The sequence below is a fragment of the Chelonia mydas genome, chromosome 25, assembly GCF_015237465.2.
Source record: "Chelonia mydas isolate rCheMyd1 chromosome 25, rCheMyd1.pri.v2, whole genome shotgun sequence".
In the NCBI taxonomy this organism is placed as follows: Eukaryota; Metazoa; Chordata; order Testudines; family Cheloniidae; genus Chelonia; species Chelonia mydas.
In genome coordinates this window covers 8,715,873-8,736,013 of record NC_057858.1, presented here as the reverse complement: position 1 = coordinate 8,736,013, position 20,141 = coordinate 8,715,873, and the positions used below count along the sequence as shown (strand labels likewise).

Sequence of the window (20,141 nt, the reverse complement as noted above, 5' to 3'; positions counted from 1 at the left end):
AGGAAAAACTTTTTCACTAGGAGGGTGGTGAAACACTGGAATGCGCTACCTAGGGAGGTGGTAGAATCTCCTTCCTCGGAAGTTTTTAAGGTCAGGCTTGACAAAGCCCTGGCTGGGATGATTTGATTGGGGATTGGTCCTGCTTCGAGCAGGGGGTTGGACTAGATGACCTCCTGAGGTCCCTTCCAACCCTGGTATTCTATGATTCTATGAAATGCTCTTTTATCACCAAATTGTTCAGATGGGGGAAACGAACTCCTGTTCTGAGCAGGTATGCAGCTTTGACTGCTGCATAGAGTGAAATCAGCTCAAGAATACCTTGCCTCACTGCTCCCCCTCCACATATAAGCATACATATTCTTTTCTAGAAAACAGTCTTGGAAGCAAATTCTACCAAGCCTGACATGCTTTTCAGTTTAGGGTGTATACTGGCACCTCTTCCAATAAAAAAAACCCAACTCTCTTATGGTGTACACAGAACGCTCATTTACGATACAATGAATTGGCCACAGTATCTTCTGGCATTACTAGCATCTAGTATGTACTTTGTATTAACCTCTTTTCAGAGGTTAAGAAGCTAAAATTCACTTGGTGTACCTTCAATTGCAAGAATTTGGCAGACAGAGAGAGTCTGTGCACAAATAAGGCAGGCAGTAGACTAGGTATATATCTGAAAAAGGCAAAAGATAGCACAGACAACCAAAGCTCTTTTGAAAACCATGCAATAAATGAAGCACTCCAAATTCTTTCAGTCGGAATCTACATCCACTTGCAGATATTTTCAAAGCAGCATGAGGGACTGGTGAGTTACTGAGAACACACAAGATCCGAAACCTTATTCATAATTCTCCTCTCTGAGCCACCCAGTGAAAACCTTGCACCTGTCACCACGGAACCAAGCTGGAATAAAATTAGGAGCACTTCTGTCAGGAAAGACAAATGATTAAACAAACTGGAGCCAAAAATCAGGACAGGCAGTTTGGAAGGAATCTGCTCCAACTACACTGTCACAACAGGCAGCCTTCATTTTAAAGTGTTTCTTGTACACATGGCTAAGGATTGGGGGGTGGGGGGAGAGGAGAGAGAAAAGAGAGAGGAAGTAATGAATACTAGTGTTTAGAAGGTATTTAAAAAGGCATGGGGGGTGAGGTGGGGGGGGAGGGCAGTAAAAGGGAAGAGCACTGAGAGGGGAAAAAGCCATTCCTCTCCCAGCACTGCCAAGGGAATTTGCTCCTGGAATAGATGGCATTAATATATTACCCATGCATCAATACTATCAAGCAGGTAGCACTCCTCTCCCATTTCTCCTGCTATGAGGCCATCTACCATACAGAGAGAGACAAAATAGCAGACTAGCTGAAGATGAATCATCTCCAACTAGACCACTGGAAAAGCAGCAGCAGCAAAAAAAAAAAAACAGTTTTATTTCTAAGGGCCTTGGGGAGGTGAGCAGAGTGGGCAGGAATACTGGGGCCCTGCTCAGTGAGCAAATGATTTAACCAAGGTAGACAGGAGTGCCGCAAGTAGAGAGAACAAGCATCTCAGCTGTAGTGACATCAGTTTAACGTGAACATTCATCATTTCCAAGGAGCCATGAGCAAAAGGTTGTTCAATATGGACTCATTGTCACTCTGAAGTCAAGGGAAAAAACTCTCAGCCTGTGCTCACCCACCCATCCCTCTTACTTGCCTGACCACCACACCACACCACCCTTTTCCCACACACACTGCATGCACGCTCCAAGGGAAGACGAACAGGACAGAGACATGAGATGACTCATTTCCCCCGAAGCACATTTACTGTGAAAGAATAAAGATGCATTTAAATTACACTTGTAATCGTTTTCTAGGATTCCCACGGAGTTTGAGTTAGATTCCTGTCACCAGCAGGAAAAAGCCACAGGAATAGAGATGTTTGGAACTATGAATTTCTTTTACAACAGGAAGCCAAGTACTCTCATTCTTTGAATGGTTAAAGCTGCTCTCACTTGCTAAAAGAAGGGGGAACAGGGAACCACAAAGAGTGCTAGTTTTAAATCGAGCATTCAACATTCATTTACAGTTACATGACAGATGCACTGGCCCAGATTCCAGCACAAAGAGCACCTGCAGCCAGCCTCACCAATCAGGAGCATGAAAATGCTTTTCAATCTCAAAGCACATCTGATCTCAGTAACTTACGTAAGTTACTATCCAGAATGTAACTTGTTTCCCAAACCAGCTGCTCTATTTTAACTGGCATACTCATCAAGGATACTAGCTTTGTATTTGGGCTTTCAACAGGCTCAAAACAATGGGGATTTGAGTTCTGGGGAAGTAGGAGGCCTATGAAAAGACAACCTGTAACCTACCTTCTCCCCCCCAGCCAAGTGGAAGTTAAGAGACAAACAGTATTTATAATACTCAGAAGTACCTAGTATTCAGGGTATAACTACACTGCACAGTTAGCCCAGGCACTCAGTTAGCCTCGCTCAAGTACAAGCATTCTCATAGCAGAACCATAGTCATGTTATTATTTCTGTACTTGCACATGTGTGTCTATGGGCATATCCCATGGTTCTTTGGGCTGAGGCACTGTAGGATTCTTTCCCAGTCAACCTTGTCAACTGCAGAAAAATCTGCCTGTCTCTCAGGAGGATTTGTGGGAAGGGCACTGGAGAACTACCAGCACTTGAGCGATCTTGCCTGCACCCTCACTGAAAAGTGAGTGGGTTCCAGCCCAAGCTAAAGCATGGCTTGGCCTTCAACCCACTCTGACATACCAGAGTACACTCCAGACTAATGAGTAGCTATGTCACTCCTGCCCTGTAACCTAGGGAGCCTTTTACAATGCCTTGCCTCTGAAGCCTCCAACCTGGACTGCTCACAAACAGCCTCCAGCATGTAAGTCACTCCCAGCTATGTCTGTGTTTGTGCAGCAGCCAGCCAGCCAGCCACACCTCGGATCTCACCAGCCTTAACAATTACCACAAGGTGACCCCAACACACTCCCAGTCCCAGATTTTCCCCTAGAAATGTATGCCCTATACTGCCCAGCCCTCTCCTGGACAGTACAAATATATTAAGTCTATTATTCCTTTAAGGGAATAATATACACACAGCTTGCTACCCAGACACTTCAATTTGAACGCACTGGATTAGATAAAACAATAAAACAAATTTATTAACAGCAAAGAGATAGATTTCAAGTGAGTACAAGTAATGATGAGGCATAAAACTCAGAAATTATTGCAAGAAAAATAAAGATAAAACACTTACTGGTGCCTAATATCAGGGGGTAGCCGTGTTAGTCTGTATCCACAAAAAACAACAAGGAGTCTGGTGGCACCTTAAAGACTAACAGATTTGTTTGGGCATAAGCTTTCGTGGGTAAAAACCCCCACTTTTTCAGGTGCATGGAGTGAAAATTACAGATGCAGGCATTATTATACTGACACATGAAGAGAAGGGAGTTACCTCAAGTGGAGAACCAGTTTTGACAGGGCCAGTACAATGTTGTTGACAGGGCCAGTACAGTGTTGGTCCTGTCAGCACTGGTTCTCCACTTCTGAGGTAACTCCCTTCTCTTCATGTGTCAGTATAATAATGCCTGCATCTGTAATTTTCACTCCAGGCATCTGAAAAAGTGGGGTTTTTTTACCCACGAAAGCTTATGCCCAAATAGAACTGGTGCCTAACAAACTATATTAGACTAAAAATAAATTTCTCTCACCACATGCTTTCAGCAATCTTACTGACCAAACTCTTTAGGTCAGGACCCACCCCCAGAGTCCAATGGCTGCTTCCTTTCTCCCTTCAGGTGCCGTGCATCCGATGGGCAGGGGGACAAAGAGGGTGTCTTGGGGTATTTGCCCCTGCTTTTTATAGTTTCAGTCCATCTCTTGAAAAACACTTCCATTTGGGAGCAAGGCGACAAGCAGCCTGTGTGGCAGGAGACCCCATGCTATTTCTTTGCTAAGATGTAGATTTTTGCCCCTGGCCCCTTTCCTGTCAAAGAATGGCCACTAAGCAGATAATGGTCCATCAGCCTTGTTTACACCGGGCTGAGGAGTCAGCTTGCCCTTTGTCTCTGAGGAACTGGTTTGGCCACTCCCCAGACTTATCTGGAAAACACTTTTAGTCATGATTTCTGCTTGTGTTTATAACTTCATATATAAGCCTGCTAAGCGCATTTTGCCATGATGCTACTGATAAACAAATTATGACTTTTTAAAATGATACATTACAAGGCATATTTTGTACACAGATTATCACAATAGCGCATAGGGTGTAAACACAGGGGTATATTCTGTCATACCCCTACTTCCAGCTACGCAAGCAAACATGGATTCAAAGAGCAAATAAGCATATCCTTGAGCACTGTTTGCGGATATTAGAAGACATTGGGTAAAAAAATACATGTAATCTTAATCCATACTCCCACATGGTAAACACCTCAGATCTGGAAGGAGCTGTACCAACATTAATTTTCACTCTCTGCGGTATCTAACACAATGGTACCGCACTCAGTGAATTATACTACGACTAACAAGAAGTTCAACACACACACAACTTAACATCTAAGGGCCAGATTCCAAAGTTCATACTCAGTATCTAACAAGGCAAGTCTTCTGCTGACTTTAATGAGAGTTTTGACTGAGCAAGGATGTACATTTTTATTCCTGATCAACTATCACAGTTTCAGGGTAACTGCACCTATATTCCCCCTCTGGAGCCCCTTGAAGAAGGTCACCCATTCAAGGTTTCCCGCTCCCAGCGGTCACCTCTCTTGGGCAAAGACCCTCATCTCTCCCCCTCCTGACTGGGGTTTTAAGGCTGCACAAAAGTTCTATAGTAACGATGGCAATCTCCATTTGTCATGCGTATTTTGCCATTGAAACTCCATGAACTTCACATCTACATTGCAACACACTGCTCTAGCCAGAGAGGCAGACTTTACAAAAGGAAAAGTTCTGATCCATCCCAGACTTGCTTAAGACATATGCAGTCCTTCCATGAATGGCTGGGAAACATGAATGATTAACACCACTAGGGTTTTTCCTCCTAACTCTCACCAACTGGAACACAATCTTTGTAAATAATGCTCCAAGAAAGAGCTACTCCCACTGAAGCCATCAGCAAGGAGCCACCTATCCAGTTAAAGTGTCCACAATTTATGTGCTCCTTGAACTGAGAGGACCAAGGTTTTGTTTGGTGACAGGCATCTTAGGAACTGTTCTTTTTGCTTCATGTCCACACTTATTGGCTGACCCTCCAGTATCACCTTCTGAGGCAATTCCAATGGAGTGACACCAGCTGACACAACTGTAAGGCAGATCTGTGAAAAGATTTTTGATAATCTTGCAATGTTAAGCCTCCACTCCGCCACATGAACAACTGGATCTGGTGGACTCCTGTGAAACAGAGAAGCAAAGAATAAGCTGCAGAGAGCCCATTCTTCACGTAGCTATTTACTGCAACCACAAAGCACCTTCAACATTATCAATCAGAGGGTTAGTGAGACAGAGAAAGACCAGGAAATCATGTCAACCTAGATATCTCAGGAATCAACTGGGTCAGGGGCAGCTTTCCATTCCAGAAGGCCTGCCCATCTCCTCTGGGCCCTTCAGTAATCACCCAGAGCAGGCAAATTCATTACCAAAAAGAAGAACAAAGTCTTCAAAAGCACCAAAAGGAATCTGGTTTACACTGTACAGTAATTAAGTTTGAAGTAAACCAGGCTAAGTATTAGAAAAGGCCTCTCCTTTTAAAAACTGAGTGCTGAATTGAGAAATATCTCAGATGGGCTGCAATCTTCACTGATCCCCCTCAGAATGGTGTAAGAAAAGGCACCATCATTCTGCTTTAAAAAGGTAAATATCCTTCCTCTGATAACAGAAGGCTCACAAAGCAATCTCAACAGCTCTGTAAGAGGGTGGCTTGACCTTAAGGGCCAGAAGGCCAGCAGCAAGCCTGCCTTGATTACGAAGGAGCCACACCTGGGAGAGATGAGGTGTCTTCTCTGTAAAGATCAGCAGGAAGCTGCAATGAAGGGGGGAAATGCTCAGGGATCAGAGACTGCTAGGCATAAGCAGGCTTCAGCAGAGTCCTGGGAGTTAGGACTGAGGGCACATCTTCACTAGCAACGTTAGTCAGCGCTTTAACGTGGCTGTGTACTCGCGGCACCAGCCGCTGGTGCACTGTCTACACTGGCTCTTTACAGCGCCGAAACTTGCTCCACTCAGGGAGGTGTTTTTTCACACCCCCGAGCGAGAAAGTTGCAGCGCTGTAAAGTGTCAGTATAGACAAGCCCTGAGACACCAGCCAGGTAGGGCCTGACAAAGCAGGAAAGGCCCAAGGCGGGAAGCCTTGGGAGGACTACGAGAAACTTTTGTTTTGTGTGGACTTTCGGAAGGACTTTGTTCTGAGATTTTGAGTTTTGTTTGGCGTTTATTTCATATTACAAGCCTGGGTGAAGTTTTATTTGAACAGTCCAAGAGCGAAACTGAGGTAGGCTGCCTACAGTGTGACCCCAGGCCACACTTTCAAATTATTCCTGCCAACTCCACAGGACTTCTATTAATGGGAAACTAAACCCACCTTCTTCAATAAAATCCACAGACACCAGTGTGCCAAGTAAGCAATGCTTCAGTTGGCATATCCCTAACTTGTTGCCCTGCTTTATTTCACAGTGCCTTTGTTGTACATTGCACTTTATAGACAAGATCACTAATATCCAGGCACTTAAAATCTAAATTAGACGTATGACGACAATGGCAAGCCCTGGTGGAAAAGGTTCAAGAGCAGTACACTATGGGAAAGAAATACTGCTCCAAAAAGAAAAGGAGGACTAGTGGCACCTTAGAGACTAACCAATTTATCTGAGCATAAGCTTTCGTGAGCTACAGCTCACTTCATCGGATGCATTCAGTGGAAAATACAGTGAGGAGATTTACATACACACAGAACATGAAAAAATGGGCGTTATCATACACAATTTGTGAGAGTGATGGGTCGTCCTTCAGGATAGGTTGTAGATCCTTGATGATGCGTTGGAGAGGTTTTAGTTGGGGGCTGAATGTGATGGCTCGTGGCGTTCTGTCATCATCTTTGTTGGGCCTGTCCTGTAGTAGGTGACTTCTGGGAACTCTTCTGGCTCTGTCAATTTGTTTCTTCACTTCAGCAGGTAGGTATTGTAGTTGTAAGAATGTTTGATAGAGATCTTGTAGGTGTTTGTCTCTGTCTGAAGGGTTGGAGCAAAGGCGGTTGCATCGTAGAGCTTGGCTGTAGACGATGGATCGTGTAGCGTGGTCTGGGTGAAAGCTGGAGGCATGTAGGTAGGAATAGCGGTCAGCAGGTTTCCGGTATAGGGTGGTGTTTATGTGACTTATTAGCTTATTAGCACCATAGTGTCCAGGAAGTGGATCTCTTGTGTGGACTGGTCCAGGCTGAGGTTGATGGTGGGATGGAAATTGTTGAAATCATGGTGGAATTCCTCAAGGGCTTCTTTTCCATGGATCCAGATGATGAAGATGTCATCAATATAGCGCAAGTAGAGTAGGGGCATTAGGGGACGAGAGCTGAGGAAGCGTTGTTCTAAGTCAGCCATAAAAATGTTGGCATCCTGTGGGGCCATGCGGGTACCCATAGCAGTGCCACTGATTTGAAGATATACATTGTCCCCAAATGTGAAATAGTTATGGGTGAGGACAAAGTCACAAAGTTCAGCCACCAAGTTTGCCGCGACATTATCGGGGATACTGTTCCTGACGGCTTGTAGTCCATCTTTGTGTGGAATGTTGGTGTAGAGGGCTTCTACATCCATAGTGGCCAGGATGGTGTTTTCAGGAAGATCACCGATGGATTGTAGTTTCCTCAGGAAGTCAGTGGTGTCTCGAAGACAGCTGGGAGTGCTGGTAGCGTAGGGCCTGAGGAGGGAGTCTACATAGCCAGACAATCCTGCTGTCAGGGTGCCAATGCCTGAGATGATGGGGCATCCAGGATTTCCAGGTTTATGGATCTTGGGTAGTAGATAGAATATCCCAGGTTGGGGTTCCAGGGGTGTGTCTGTGGGGATTTGTTCTTGTGCTTTTTCAGAGAGTTTCTTGAGCAAATGCTGTAGTCTCTTTTGGTAACCCTCAGTGGGATCAGAGGGTAATGGCTTGTAGAAAGTGGTGTTGGAGAGCTGCCTAGCAGCCTCTTGTTCATATTCCGACCTATTCATGATGACAACAGCACCTCCTTTGTCAGCCTTTTTGATTATGATGTCAGAGTTGTTTCTGAGGCTGTGGATGGCATTGTGTTCTGCACGGCTGAGGTTATGGGGCAAGTGATGCTGCTTTTCCACAATTTCAGCCCGTGCACATTGGCGGAAGCACTCTATATAGAAGTCCAGCCTGTTGTTTCAACCCTCACTGAGGGTTACCAAAAGAAACTACAGCATTTGCTCAAGAAACTCCCTGAAAAAGCACAAGAACAAATCCGCACAGACATACCCCTGTAACCCTAACCTGGGGCATTCTATCTGCTACCCAAGATATGTCCACATATCTATTCAGGGGACACCATCATAGGGCCTAATCACATCAGCCACACTATCAGAGGCTCGTTCACCTGCACATCTACCAATGTGATATATGCTATCATGTGCCAGCAATGCCCCTCTGCCATGTACATTGGTCAAACTGGACAGTCTCTACGTAAAAGAATAAATGGGCACAAATCAGATGTCAAGAATTATAACATTCATAAACCAGTCGGAGAACACTTCAGTCTCTCTGGTCACTCGATTACAGACCTAAAGGTTGCAATATTACAACAACAAAGAGACTTCAAAAACGGACTCCAACGAGAGACTGCTGAATTGGAATTAATTTGCAAACTGGATACAATTAACTTAGGCTTGAATAGAGACTGGGAGTGGATGGGTCATTACACAAAGTAAAACTATTTCCCCATGTTTATTTCCCTCCCACCCCGCACTGCTCTTCAGACGTTCCTGTTAACTGCTGGCAATGGCCCACCTTGACTATCACTACAAAAGGTTTTCTCCCCCCAACCCCCACCCCGCTCTCCTGCTGGTAAGAGCTCATCTTAAGTGATCACTCTCCTTACAATGTGTATGATAACACCCATCTTTTCATGCTCTGTGTGTATATAGATCTCCTCACTGTATTTTCCACTGAATGCATCCAATGAAGTGAGCTGTAGCTCACGAAAGCTTATGCTCAAATAAATTGGTTAGTCTCTAAGGTGCCGCTAGTACTCCTTTTCTTTTTGTGAATACAAACTAACATGGCTGCTACTCTGAAACCTGCTCCAAAAAGAGCACCTTTTCCAAAGAAAGGTAGGCTATATATAGTTTTGTATGTAGTCTTGACTATATTTTTTAAAAAAGGAAACAGGCAAGTAGAGCTGGAGTGGAGATGTGTGATGGAAAGCTAACCAGGAGGAGATGAAGGCTACTTGTACCAGCACATAAAAGTAGGACTCAGGCAGACAGAGCAGCTTGACCCCATTTTATATTGAGACAGATAATTCTAAGACTGTCTTTGGAGTAAATGGGAGATGAAATGAAGCTATGAAAATGCCAGCCTGCAGTAACATAGATGTTATCAGCCTCTAGGGTCTGCTATTAATATAATAAGGAACATAAGAAATTGCTCCCATCCACCTATATCCAGTCAGGTTTGCAAAAGAAATAGAAAAGCTGACCTATGATACGCACATGAATTTCTTGAGTAACTGCAGGTTCAGAAGCGTCTTCCTGAATAAGAGAAGACTATAGGTATAGGCTGTTTAGGGGGTTCTAGCTGGACAACGTAAAAATGCAGGCTATAAAAAGGGTTATTAGTAGTGTACTTGATTAAACCGTATCTTCTTATAAGCTTTACTGATTGACAGAGGCCTTGTACAGATGACAACCAAAAGCAAAAATGCAGAATGAGACTGCAGCCTTATATAGCAAAACTACACATTACTAGGAAGAGAACATCAGTTGCTTTATTTCAGCCATAAGACCTCCTGGACAGTATTAAACAGAGAAACCAAACAAAACAGAATTAACTGAAGACCACTACCTCAAGGGGCAAGGTTCACGAGAAGATGCTGGAGGGGCAAAAACGGGTGAGGGTATGAAGCATTTCCTCGTATAATCTCCAGGTTTAACAGTCTTCCTGCAAACCCTGACTACTAGCGTACAAAGAACAAACAGTCACACTCAAATAAAAAGGCAATACCATTATTAAGTTATGGATCTAAACAAGGGAATTCAGAGCGCAAGCTGACACCTGAAATGTTGTGCCCCCCCTCAAACAAAACCCTTCAATATTATCCCCTTAGCAATCTTTCCACACAGTAAATACGAACTGATTAATACAACCCAGCTCCAAAAACATTAGAATCTTGAAAAGTAACACTTCCTGCAGGAGTTAGATCTCTCCACGTGACATACCAAGGAATCTAGAAGTGGCTGGGAAGGCCTGGTGATAGTGCTCCATGCTGACATACATGAGTCTAAAGATTGATGTCAGATTTCTACCCCACTCCATAGGCCAGTAGAGCCACTGGGTTCCACAAAAACACCCAGAAACAACCTGCAATGCTCAACTTCAGCTCCCCGTATTGAAATGGCATTGGCAGGCTCTGGCAGGTTCCATTCAAGCCTTCTTGACTGGAAGGATGATGGCTGCAACACAATCTCTTGAGGACAGGTTGAGGCATTTACAGGGACAATGTGATGATTTGGAGATCTATGTACATCTTATGGATTCTGACTGATTTTATGAACTCTTATGTCTAATTCCAACCCCCAGTGTGTAATAGCAAGCCATGGGCTGATAAGGACCACATCACATATCACACCCCTTGTCCGAAACAACAAAAGTAGTCATTAACAGTTTAATAACTCCTCTGGCAGGACAATGGGTATGCTAAAGAGGGTGCTTAACCTGGGAGAATCCGGTTATTCTTGGTGGTATATATGGAGGGGGTTTGGAGCAGGAATTTTGCCCAGAAGAGGCAACAAAGAAACCTGGTGTTAATGCTAGTATCTCAAGACTCAGACAAATTACACTTGGGACAACAGAGATGAAAAAAGGAGGCATGCTTTCATAGCACAGGGGACCCTTTTGGAGTACTAGACCACCCAGGAGCTGGAGAACACTGATTGCAGAGGTCAGACCGAGACTCTGTATTCCAGAAGAGAAGCCATATGCAGGAATGGGATCCTGGACTCCTCAGACTCCCAAAGAACACTGCTGACTGGTGAGGAAACTGAGGCAGAGATTTGCATGCAGGTGATCTTTACTTAATACAAGAGAGAAACAGATTGAGACAAAATAAAGAGTAATTCTGTTAGAAACCTTTGCAAAGACTGTGGTAGCTGAAGCAAACAGACATGTCCCTGAAGAGGTAAACCCTAAGCTAGAGTGCCCGCAGGATTGGAGCTCTGGAAAGGAAGTTATTAAGCAACTGGGGAGTCTGGAGGCACTGGCACTAGCTTCATGACTAGGCGGTTGGACCCCAAGTATCATCTCCAGGAAGGGAGTGCTGGAAAGAGAATGAGGGTACATCTACTTGACAGCTGGAGATGTAATTTCCAACTGGGTTAGACATACCTGCACTAGCTTTGACCGAGCTAGCACCCTAAAATAGCCTAGCCACAGCAGCACAGTGGGTTGGCCTCCCAAGCACATACCCTGGTCCTCAGACACGCCTGTACTCTGCAGCAACGACACTGCTACTTTTAGCACATTTGCTCAGTCAACACTAGCACACGTACGTCTACTTCCGGCAGCAGCACAGACGTACCCTGAGACTGTGCCAAGAATCCCAGAGCCAGAGGCAGTGACTGAACTCAGTTCAGACTCAGGAAAGCTTAAAAGCACAAAGTAATCACTCCCTAAACTGGGTGACCGGCTTGGAATCATCCTCTCATTAAGCTCTGCTGCAGAAGGCAATCGAGGTATGCATGATAGGAACAATTTCCCTACTTGGAGAGAAGTAGTATGTTTAAAATAGCCTGTTAAGAGGTTTCAGATGCTTCTTTAACTATGTCAAGGAAACAAAACACCTCTCTAGATGCCTGTGAACCAAGGTCACTGACCCCTCATTTTCATTCCTTTAATTGTCATGTTCATGTTAACCGACTAGGACTAGGGAGGCAAAATCCTAGTTACTCAATCCATGGTTTTCTCTCACGTACATTTCTGATTTTAATCATGCTTTTTAGCCAGGTCAAAAGACAGACATTTTGTAACTGAGTCCCCCCAGACACCATGATGTTGGGGACACGTACATCTCTACCAGCAGATAGATTATATGTGAAGTGTAAATGGACCCAAAGGCAAGAATCACAACAAAAGAATGGAGAGAGAATGATTCCGGAAGATGTAAGCAAGTCAGGAAAACTGATCAAAAAGAAAGACCTGGAAGAGAGGTGGTGGGAATTCTCAGTAACATCACAACACTGGCATCACTTCTATGCAAGACAGACAGCAAGAACTGGGAACAGCAACGAAGTCTGAAATACTTTTGGTAATGCAAAAGAAAATGTACACACAACAACAACGGGCTTTTGCACCCATGATTTCATCAGCATGTTATGAGGCAGGATTTTGAAGTCTTTCCTGTTGTTTTATATGCAAAAAAGGCTAGAAATTATTCCAGTAGATCAGTGGGTAACAGCCACCAAGTAACCACCCTCGATAGAAATTGGTCCTGAGGATTTATATACCTCTCGAGACAGAAAGGTGTTTGCCAGGTATTGGTTTGCGATAAGTGAAAGAGGCAGAAAACAATTACTTGACAGATTACTTCCTTCAGGTCAGGTCGACTGAACACCTATTCTGATCAAAGAACTGGGAAGAAAAAAAAAAACAAATAGGCCAGGCCTGAGGCAGAAACTACAGAATTCAGCTGACCATCCATGGTATCCTGTCTGCCAAGAATCAGGACCTGAATCTGGGACACAGTAAGCAGATACAGGAGAGAGATTCAGTATGGACCAACACACAAAGCTGACTTGATAATCGTACTATGCACTGACCATTAGCTTAGTTAAGGCAAGGATTTCTTGGCCAAATTGCTAATATGGTAATGGGCTGTCTATCAATGACTAGCTGACAGATAACAGTTCACATCTCTAATACTAAATATTCCTGTTCATCTACAATTATACACCCCTCTAGTCATTTTGACTATTTCCCATGTTCACCTCAGAAACATTTAATTTCCACTGGGTTCTTTAAAAAATTAATGCTGTAGCAGCAAACTAGCCACTTAAATGCCCATCAGACCAACTTCTAATTGAATCTTAAAAAAAAAAAATCCAGCAACCAGTGTTTACTAGCCTTAGCTACAAGTTTACATAGATGTAAGGTACACATATCTATAATTAGTTGCCTATGCAATTTTACAGCCACTGCTGAAGTGTCGATTTTCTGTGAACGTTGATGCTTGTCCTACAATTACAGCAGAACTAGTTTCTAGTAAGCCGATCATTAAACTCTGCTCTGATTAGAATGCATTTTTGCAGTCTAGACAGGTTCTCCTGTAGTTAGCAGTACTTTCTATCTACCTGGCAGGTAATTAGTGCTACTCTATGTAGGTTTTTCTAAGGTCACCCATCACTGCAGTATATGATCACCTTCTTATTGTATGTCATTAACATCTTTCCTTCCATCCACAGCTCTAAGCAGAGCAAGATCCATGCTCTGAGTCCCCAGTGTCAGAGCATATGGGAAAAAAGAGCACTGTCCATCTGGCTAGTTGCGAAAGGCCTGTTATTGACTTCCTGTGTTGTGGTAAGGACAGGAATCAGCCCTGCTTGTTGCAACCTGGAGAGAGGAGAGATGGAACTAGGTTGACTTTTTTTTTTTTAAAATGAAGTAATATTCTGTACTTCCACAGTGTCATTTCTAAGCACTTTAAGAACTATGATAGTGACTTGGGAAAAAATCACTCTGGTATTAGCAAATATAATCCAGCTATGTCTGACAGCAAAAAACAAAACAAATGAACAAAATCAGAATAGCTGCTTTAGTCAACTCATTTAAAAACCCTGTGCTATTTAACCAGAAAAACACAGTCCAGGATTGTTCTTTCATCATGAAAAGCGCAGGCAATCTGAGTTTACACATAACACAACCATCTGATATTTCATTAAATCCTTCTTTAACTTAAAAAGGAGACGTCAATGAACTTATTGCCCACATACCATAACAGAGCTCACACCTCATCTGGAATCCCCTACCATGGTAACAAATGGTTAACACACACACATATGCAACTCATGATTTTGGAAATATTAAATGGAATCCTGTAAACAGAGAAGTGTCACCTGGTGCAATGGAAATAAATTGGGCATCTCCTTCCACTCTCCAACATTTTCCCCAGATCTGCTCAGAGCTCTCTATGCTGTTTGTTCAGTAATTTCACGCTATGCCGCTTAACAATGTGAGCATGGAGGCTCAATCTAAAACTGCACTTCCCAAATGTCACTTGTTTGTGAACACATGGCTGAGCTTAAAATTGCTTTTAATATTAGAGCAGTGCCCAGTGGCGCCGCTGTAGTTAAGGGTTTGTCAAAATTTCCATGATTAAACCCCCATTTTCTGGGGTTTATAACTCCAGGAACATTTGCTACAGACTGAAACTTAGTATATACCGGGTTACAGCAGACCTGAACACTATTTTTAAAATTTCAAATCAAATTTACTTAGCCATTTTTTTTTTATTTTTTTTTAAGTCTGATGTATACAAAACTTATTTAAGACCTCTTGTGGGTTTTAGGCTTTTCTTATTGCTCCTTTAACTCCAAAACTCAATCTCAGAGTTATGGCTTCCATTCCACCCTTCCTTACTCTGCAGAGCCCAGATATAAATAGAATATGGCTTCGTCTACAACCTCAATAAATAATCTGACATCTAACAGGGTGCAAACAACCTAGGGTAGGGTTTAGCTATTTGAGTGGGGAAAGAGGAGAGCGGAGGTAACTACACAAGATCTCCATAATCCCATAGTAGCTGGATGTTTAGCTGGATGTTTCTGATGTAAAGATCTGCATTTGATTAAATGTCAGCATTGAGCAAATTGTTATTGTTAAGATTTGGAATTTATACCCCATGGAGATTTATCTATAAGAAGTTTTTTCTTTAAGTTTCATAGCATTACACTAGCACTGGTGCTAACTATGGTAAAAACACTGGCACTGGCAGGCAGCTGGCTTTTATTACCACTGTACACTGGTCAAAGATGGCCTAGATAACACAATGATAAAAATGCAATGGATTTTCTATACTAGTGCTCCCACCATTCTCAACCACAGCTAGTCCGATAGTGGGAATTTTAAGAAAGCTCAGCATATGTAATATTTGAAATGAGATCACTCGTTTCAGCTATCTTTCCACCTTGTTGATTCAGACAGAGCACTGCATTGGATCCTATGAGAAAGTTTCTGTCATAGCCATGAGGGCGGTAAGTTTTTTAAAAATAATTTAAGATTAATTTTTTAACTGATGCACCCTCCTCCAGAGAAGAGTTTATGACATACTGGCCAATTCCTACTCCATCTGTGCCCGGACACAAAAGGAGCTATTTAAAGCTGGGTCAATACTATTATGAATTTCATGGCTTTTGTAGCTTTAAGACAGCCCGTTATCTTATTTTGCACTGAAACAGGTTTGCTGGGTATTATTTCAGTATAGGTTTGGTTTAACTGCACCTAAAAGATTAAAAAATGAAATTAAAGTGGCTAGCTACTGTCCAGTCAATACCGCCAGAACCTCCTTCTAACATTCCACCCAGAGCAATAGCTAACTGGCAACCATACTAATTCTTTCATGACCTGGCCCATCTGGAAGCAAAAGAGCAAGCTCTGGAACTCCTTGGCATGTATTTTTGTGAATTTAGAATCATCACTCCTTGGAAAATTAAAGGTAGTGTCTTAAAAACTGAGTTTAGGATTCATGCTTCAGGTCATAAAACTAGTTGGAGGTTAGGAATAAGTTTGTCCCGTGGTATAGGATTGCTCACTTAAGCATAGTCTGAAGGTTTAAATCTCTTCCTGAAGAAGCTAGTATTGGCCACCGCTAGAGACATGACCAAACTAGATGTAAAATTGATCTGTTCTGATGTGGCATTCATTCTTAAGAATGATAATTACCCCTTTCCCGTTGGCTAATGACTATATTTTCTAGTGTTACATTGGCATCTAATCCCAGCCTAATCTGAATGAGTGTGCCTACATCTATGGCTCTCATTCACCAGCACCCCACTACAAGACTAAAAGCAGAGTCAAACTGATAGAGGGAAACAAGCACTGATCACAATGTGACAAGACAAGACAGCCCTGGCTGATGAATTCTCTTCATGCCCTGAGGTATATCAGCGCTCAGTGGAATTCCCATCAAGCGGCCTCACATCTCCGCCAAACTGTCAATAAAAAAAACCCTGCTAAGATGTATGTTTGTGGAGTTAAGGGGAATTTATTTTAGGACAAGCACAGAGTTCAGATGTCAAATGTGTCAGCTAATAATAGATCCCCTGAGACCATGGGCTGAAAATTACTGGAAAAATAAACGAGACAGGCGTTTCACCTTTCAGTAGCTTAGAGGGATGGGCATACTTTCTGCAGGATGAGCTGCTCAGACACTGAAGATTATGGCATTTGATAGTCACAGCCAGTCTGCCTGTGCCTGCTTCGGCAAATTCACAGAACACCGAACAGGGAGGGGAAGGCAATGTAGCAGACAAAAGTGCTTCTTCAGGATGAAGTTAGTCACAAGCAGCTTTGGTTTCTATTTGGGTAGATGGTATAAATTCAATAAAGAACAACAACTTGAAAGAAAAAAGGAGAGAAGATAAACAGTAACATTTCTTAAAGCTATCATGGTTTCTGTGATTCCACAAGTTCCTGGACAGTCTGGTATTGGAGTTATGGAGAGACATCATATTCAGCCTCTAGAGAGAAAGCAGTGCCTCCCATCACTCAAGAAGCAGCCACTCATGGTAATAAATGAGCAGCATTGATTAGTTCTGAATAGAATCCTGTCTAGGAAGTCCTGACTTGGTTGGGAGGAAGATGGTTGAAGGAACTATGCCTTGAAGATGGGGATGTTAAAGTCAGAGAGCTGTCAAACATACTAGTGTCCCAGGGTAGATGAAAAAAGGGTAAAAAAAACTTCTATGACTGACCACGCACCTCCTCTTACTCACAAAACACAAGTCATTTCTTAAGGAAAAGTGGACACGGTTACCTTTTCTGGACCAAACTGAACCTTCACTATAAATAAGCTACATACATTTCAGGGTCCCAATCCATGGAACAAAATATTATTTTGATCATTATGAACATTAGTGTTCAGATATCTCCTCCGGAGTCTGAACTATTCTTTTCCTGAAGGATATGCTTGTAGTAAGCTACCCTAGGGCAGAGATTGTATTTTCCTCTGTGTTTGGAAAGGAACATGGCACATTTTGGGCAATAGCCCCAAACTAAACCACCATCAGCATCTGTGTAATCATTCATCCTTTTTCATAGCCTGTGGGAATGGAATCCTTAAAAGGACCAGAAATAACAGACCCCTATTCATACTTTGTACATGGCACCACCACATCTGAGCACATCACATCACATGATCTAACTACATTAAAAACACTACCCACTTAGGGCAAGATGTTGAAACGCTTCTGCCATACACTAGCTCCATTCATTAGCTTGGAAGGTATTTCCTTTCTGCCATTACTAAACACTCAGATAAATGAGTATCAAAACAAATGCTCCATATACTGTACCCTGAAGGCCAACAGCTCTAATTCTGGTGAGCTGTCAAAGGGAACAAGTTACACAGGAAAAGACCTTCCATTGAAGATACCCTGCAGCTTTCCCTACAGAGTTTTGCCCCAGGAACCAACAGCTGCAGTACTTCAGTTGATTCTAAATGAGATAAAGAGTGAGTAAAGGGTGTTTTCAAGTATTTGGCAGTGAAAGCAAGCTGCACACATTACAGAAATTGAGTTGTTTTCAGAAGGTCACTTGTCCATTTTTGTTAAGGGTTAAATGGCTACTTAAAACTTTCCCTTTTTATTTATTATGCATTTGGGTACATAGCATTAGAATACAGCAGTCATGGGCTATTCTGGGATAATTTGTTCCCTGTGGAACTTAGTTGGGGTGCAGCAGAAATTTACCAAACCTATTAAAATGTCTCTTATCAACCTCCCATAAAGACCCATATTCCAAAGCACCATTCTCCACAGAATATAACACACATCTTGCATTCAAGAACTAGGACTTTGGGATTAATTAAAATCCCCTCTCACCTACCCCCCTATTTTGCAAGTCTTTTCTTCCCCTTCCTAGTTACTGAACTATTCAACTACAGCGGAGGACAATCAAAGGCAACAACAAGAACAGAACACTTAACTGGTATGTGGAGAGTATATGTTCTCAGCTGGATGATATTTTCATTCTTGGGCATATCTTAATGGGCATTTCCACATTCATTTGTATTTAAATCAGCTAAAAGGTAGTAAGAACCCACTCATCCAAACAAAGACACTCACTTGGGTAGCCATTTTGCCATAGTCAATCCACCGCAGTGTGGCAAAGTTGGTGGACTCAGCGCAGTTGAAGCCATGGTTGAATCCCGCGTGGTAGCCGTAAGGAAATGTGATCATAAACTCTCCAGCCTCTTGGGTGATCTGAGAAAAAATAAAGGAGAAAGAGATAAAACTGTGATCCCTTCGGGGATATCTGGTGGCCCCGTGGTTTGAGAACAGGGTTATAAACTTAAGGAAATCTGTGAAAAGTCAACTTTGACTCTATCCAGCTTCTATGGAGTATTTGTTTGCGTGACAAACAAAAACCCAAACTTTTATTCTAAAGTAGAGAACTGAGAACTGAAAGGGCAGCAGGTGTTCCTGCTGAAGACACATACAGGCATCGGTAGACTAATGGAAGAAGAAAGGAAGTTTGCACAGAGCCCAGCCACACTAACTAGCTTCCTACACACAATGTCATCATCCATGCTTATAAATAGTTAATCCTGGTGGATGGAGGAGCAGACTCTTGGATAAAAGGTAGAACTAACCCCACTGTATTGTTTTTACAGAGATTAAAATACTTCCATAGAAAAGGATGTTAAAATGGATAGTAGCTGTCAGTGAGATCTGAATCCATGTTACTTTAAACCATTCAGTTTAAACACCATCACCTGACTCTCAGGGTAGAGTTTAAAATTATAAAATTGATCCCAGGGTCTAGCATCCCCAATGCCCTAGAGATTTCTAGACAGTGAGTAGTTTGACTAATCGTAGAACCAATTCTACATAAGTGCATAATCTCCAGTTGTCTAGCCATGTTAGACAAATTAGGCAAAACTGTATTTTCCTCCCAAACATGCCCATAATGTTACTGCTCCCACTTGGAAATGAACCTACCTTTCATGTTGTTTAGCTTTAAACTAATTCATGACATCATTCACCCAGCCCAACACATTAGCCTCATTCCTACCTATACATGCATAACAAGGCAAACAACAGAAAAAAATATACTCTATTATTTGCCTACTTATTAATGTGTACTTTGTTTTTAATTTCATCTATGTACACTATTGACTTAAGGAACTGAAGGGAGCTTAAAAGTCACAGGAAAAAAGCTTTAGAGATGGGAGCTGTAGTCGGCAAACACTCAAAATTATGTGGTTCCCACAAAAACTAGTGATTTAAAATTACTGGGGAGTAAAAAAGTGTTGAAAAATATCTGGCTGATCAGATTTATATTATAAAGATACTTAGCACTGATATAGTGCTTTTACATTAATACAACATCTCAGGAAGGTCGGTGGTAGCATCTTCATCTTTACGATTGAGAAAGATGCAAAATTTGATCCGACTGTCTTTTTAATACAAAAAGTGTTGGCTGATCCTTTACTATAAGAGTAGTTATGTGCTATCAGTTATACTCAAGATACTTCCTATCAAGAGGAACTCATGAGTTCATAGCCTAAAAAAGGATGCCCTGATAGTAAAAGGTAGCAAGTTAAAAAAAATTCAACCTTTTGAGGCTTGATTGTGTTGAAACTCATATGATGAAATATCAAAAATCAAACAGGAAAAAGAGGGGATGGGGGAGGGGGTGCCAACGTCAGCCAGGTTCT

General features: G+C 42.5%; 1 protein-coding gene and 1 long non-coding RNA gene across 9 annotated transcripts in view; both read right to left on the bottom strand.

The window, feature by feature from the left end:
• KDM4B (lysine demethylase 4B) overlaps positions 1–20,141 on the bottom strand; it is a 215,546-nt gene that overhangs the window by 112,639 nt on the left and 82,766 nt on the right. For 7 of the 8 annotated variants that reach the window (XM_007072095.4, XM_043535975.1, XM_043535976.1 and 4 more), the window contains one exon: positions 18,547–18,684. In XM_007072095.4, the coding sequence (XP_007072157.1) occupies positions 18,547–18,684 (138 nt within the window). Of the gene's footprint in view, positions 1–13,683; positions 13,817–18,546; positions 18,685–20,141 lie in introns of those variants that run through there. The other variant, XM_043535979.1, reaches the window with a different exon arrangement.
• LOC122463827 lies at positions 13,861–18,528 on the bottom strand. Its single transcript, XR_006287454.1, has 2 exons — positions 17,776–18,528; positions 13,861–16,778 (listed from the first exon to the last, which is right to left on the bottom strand). It is a non-coding gene; the product is annotated as an uncharacterized LOC122463827 (long non-coding RNA).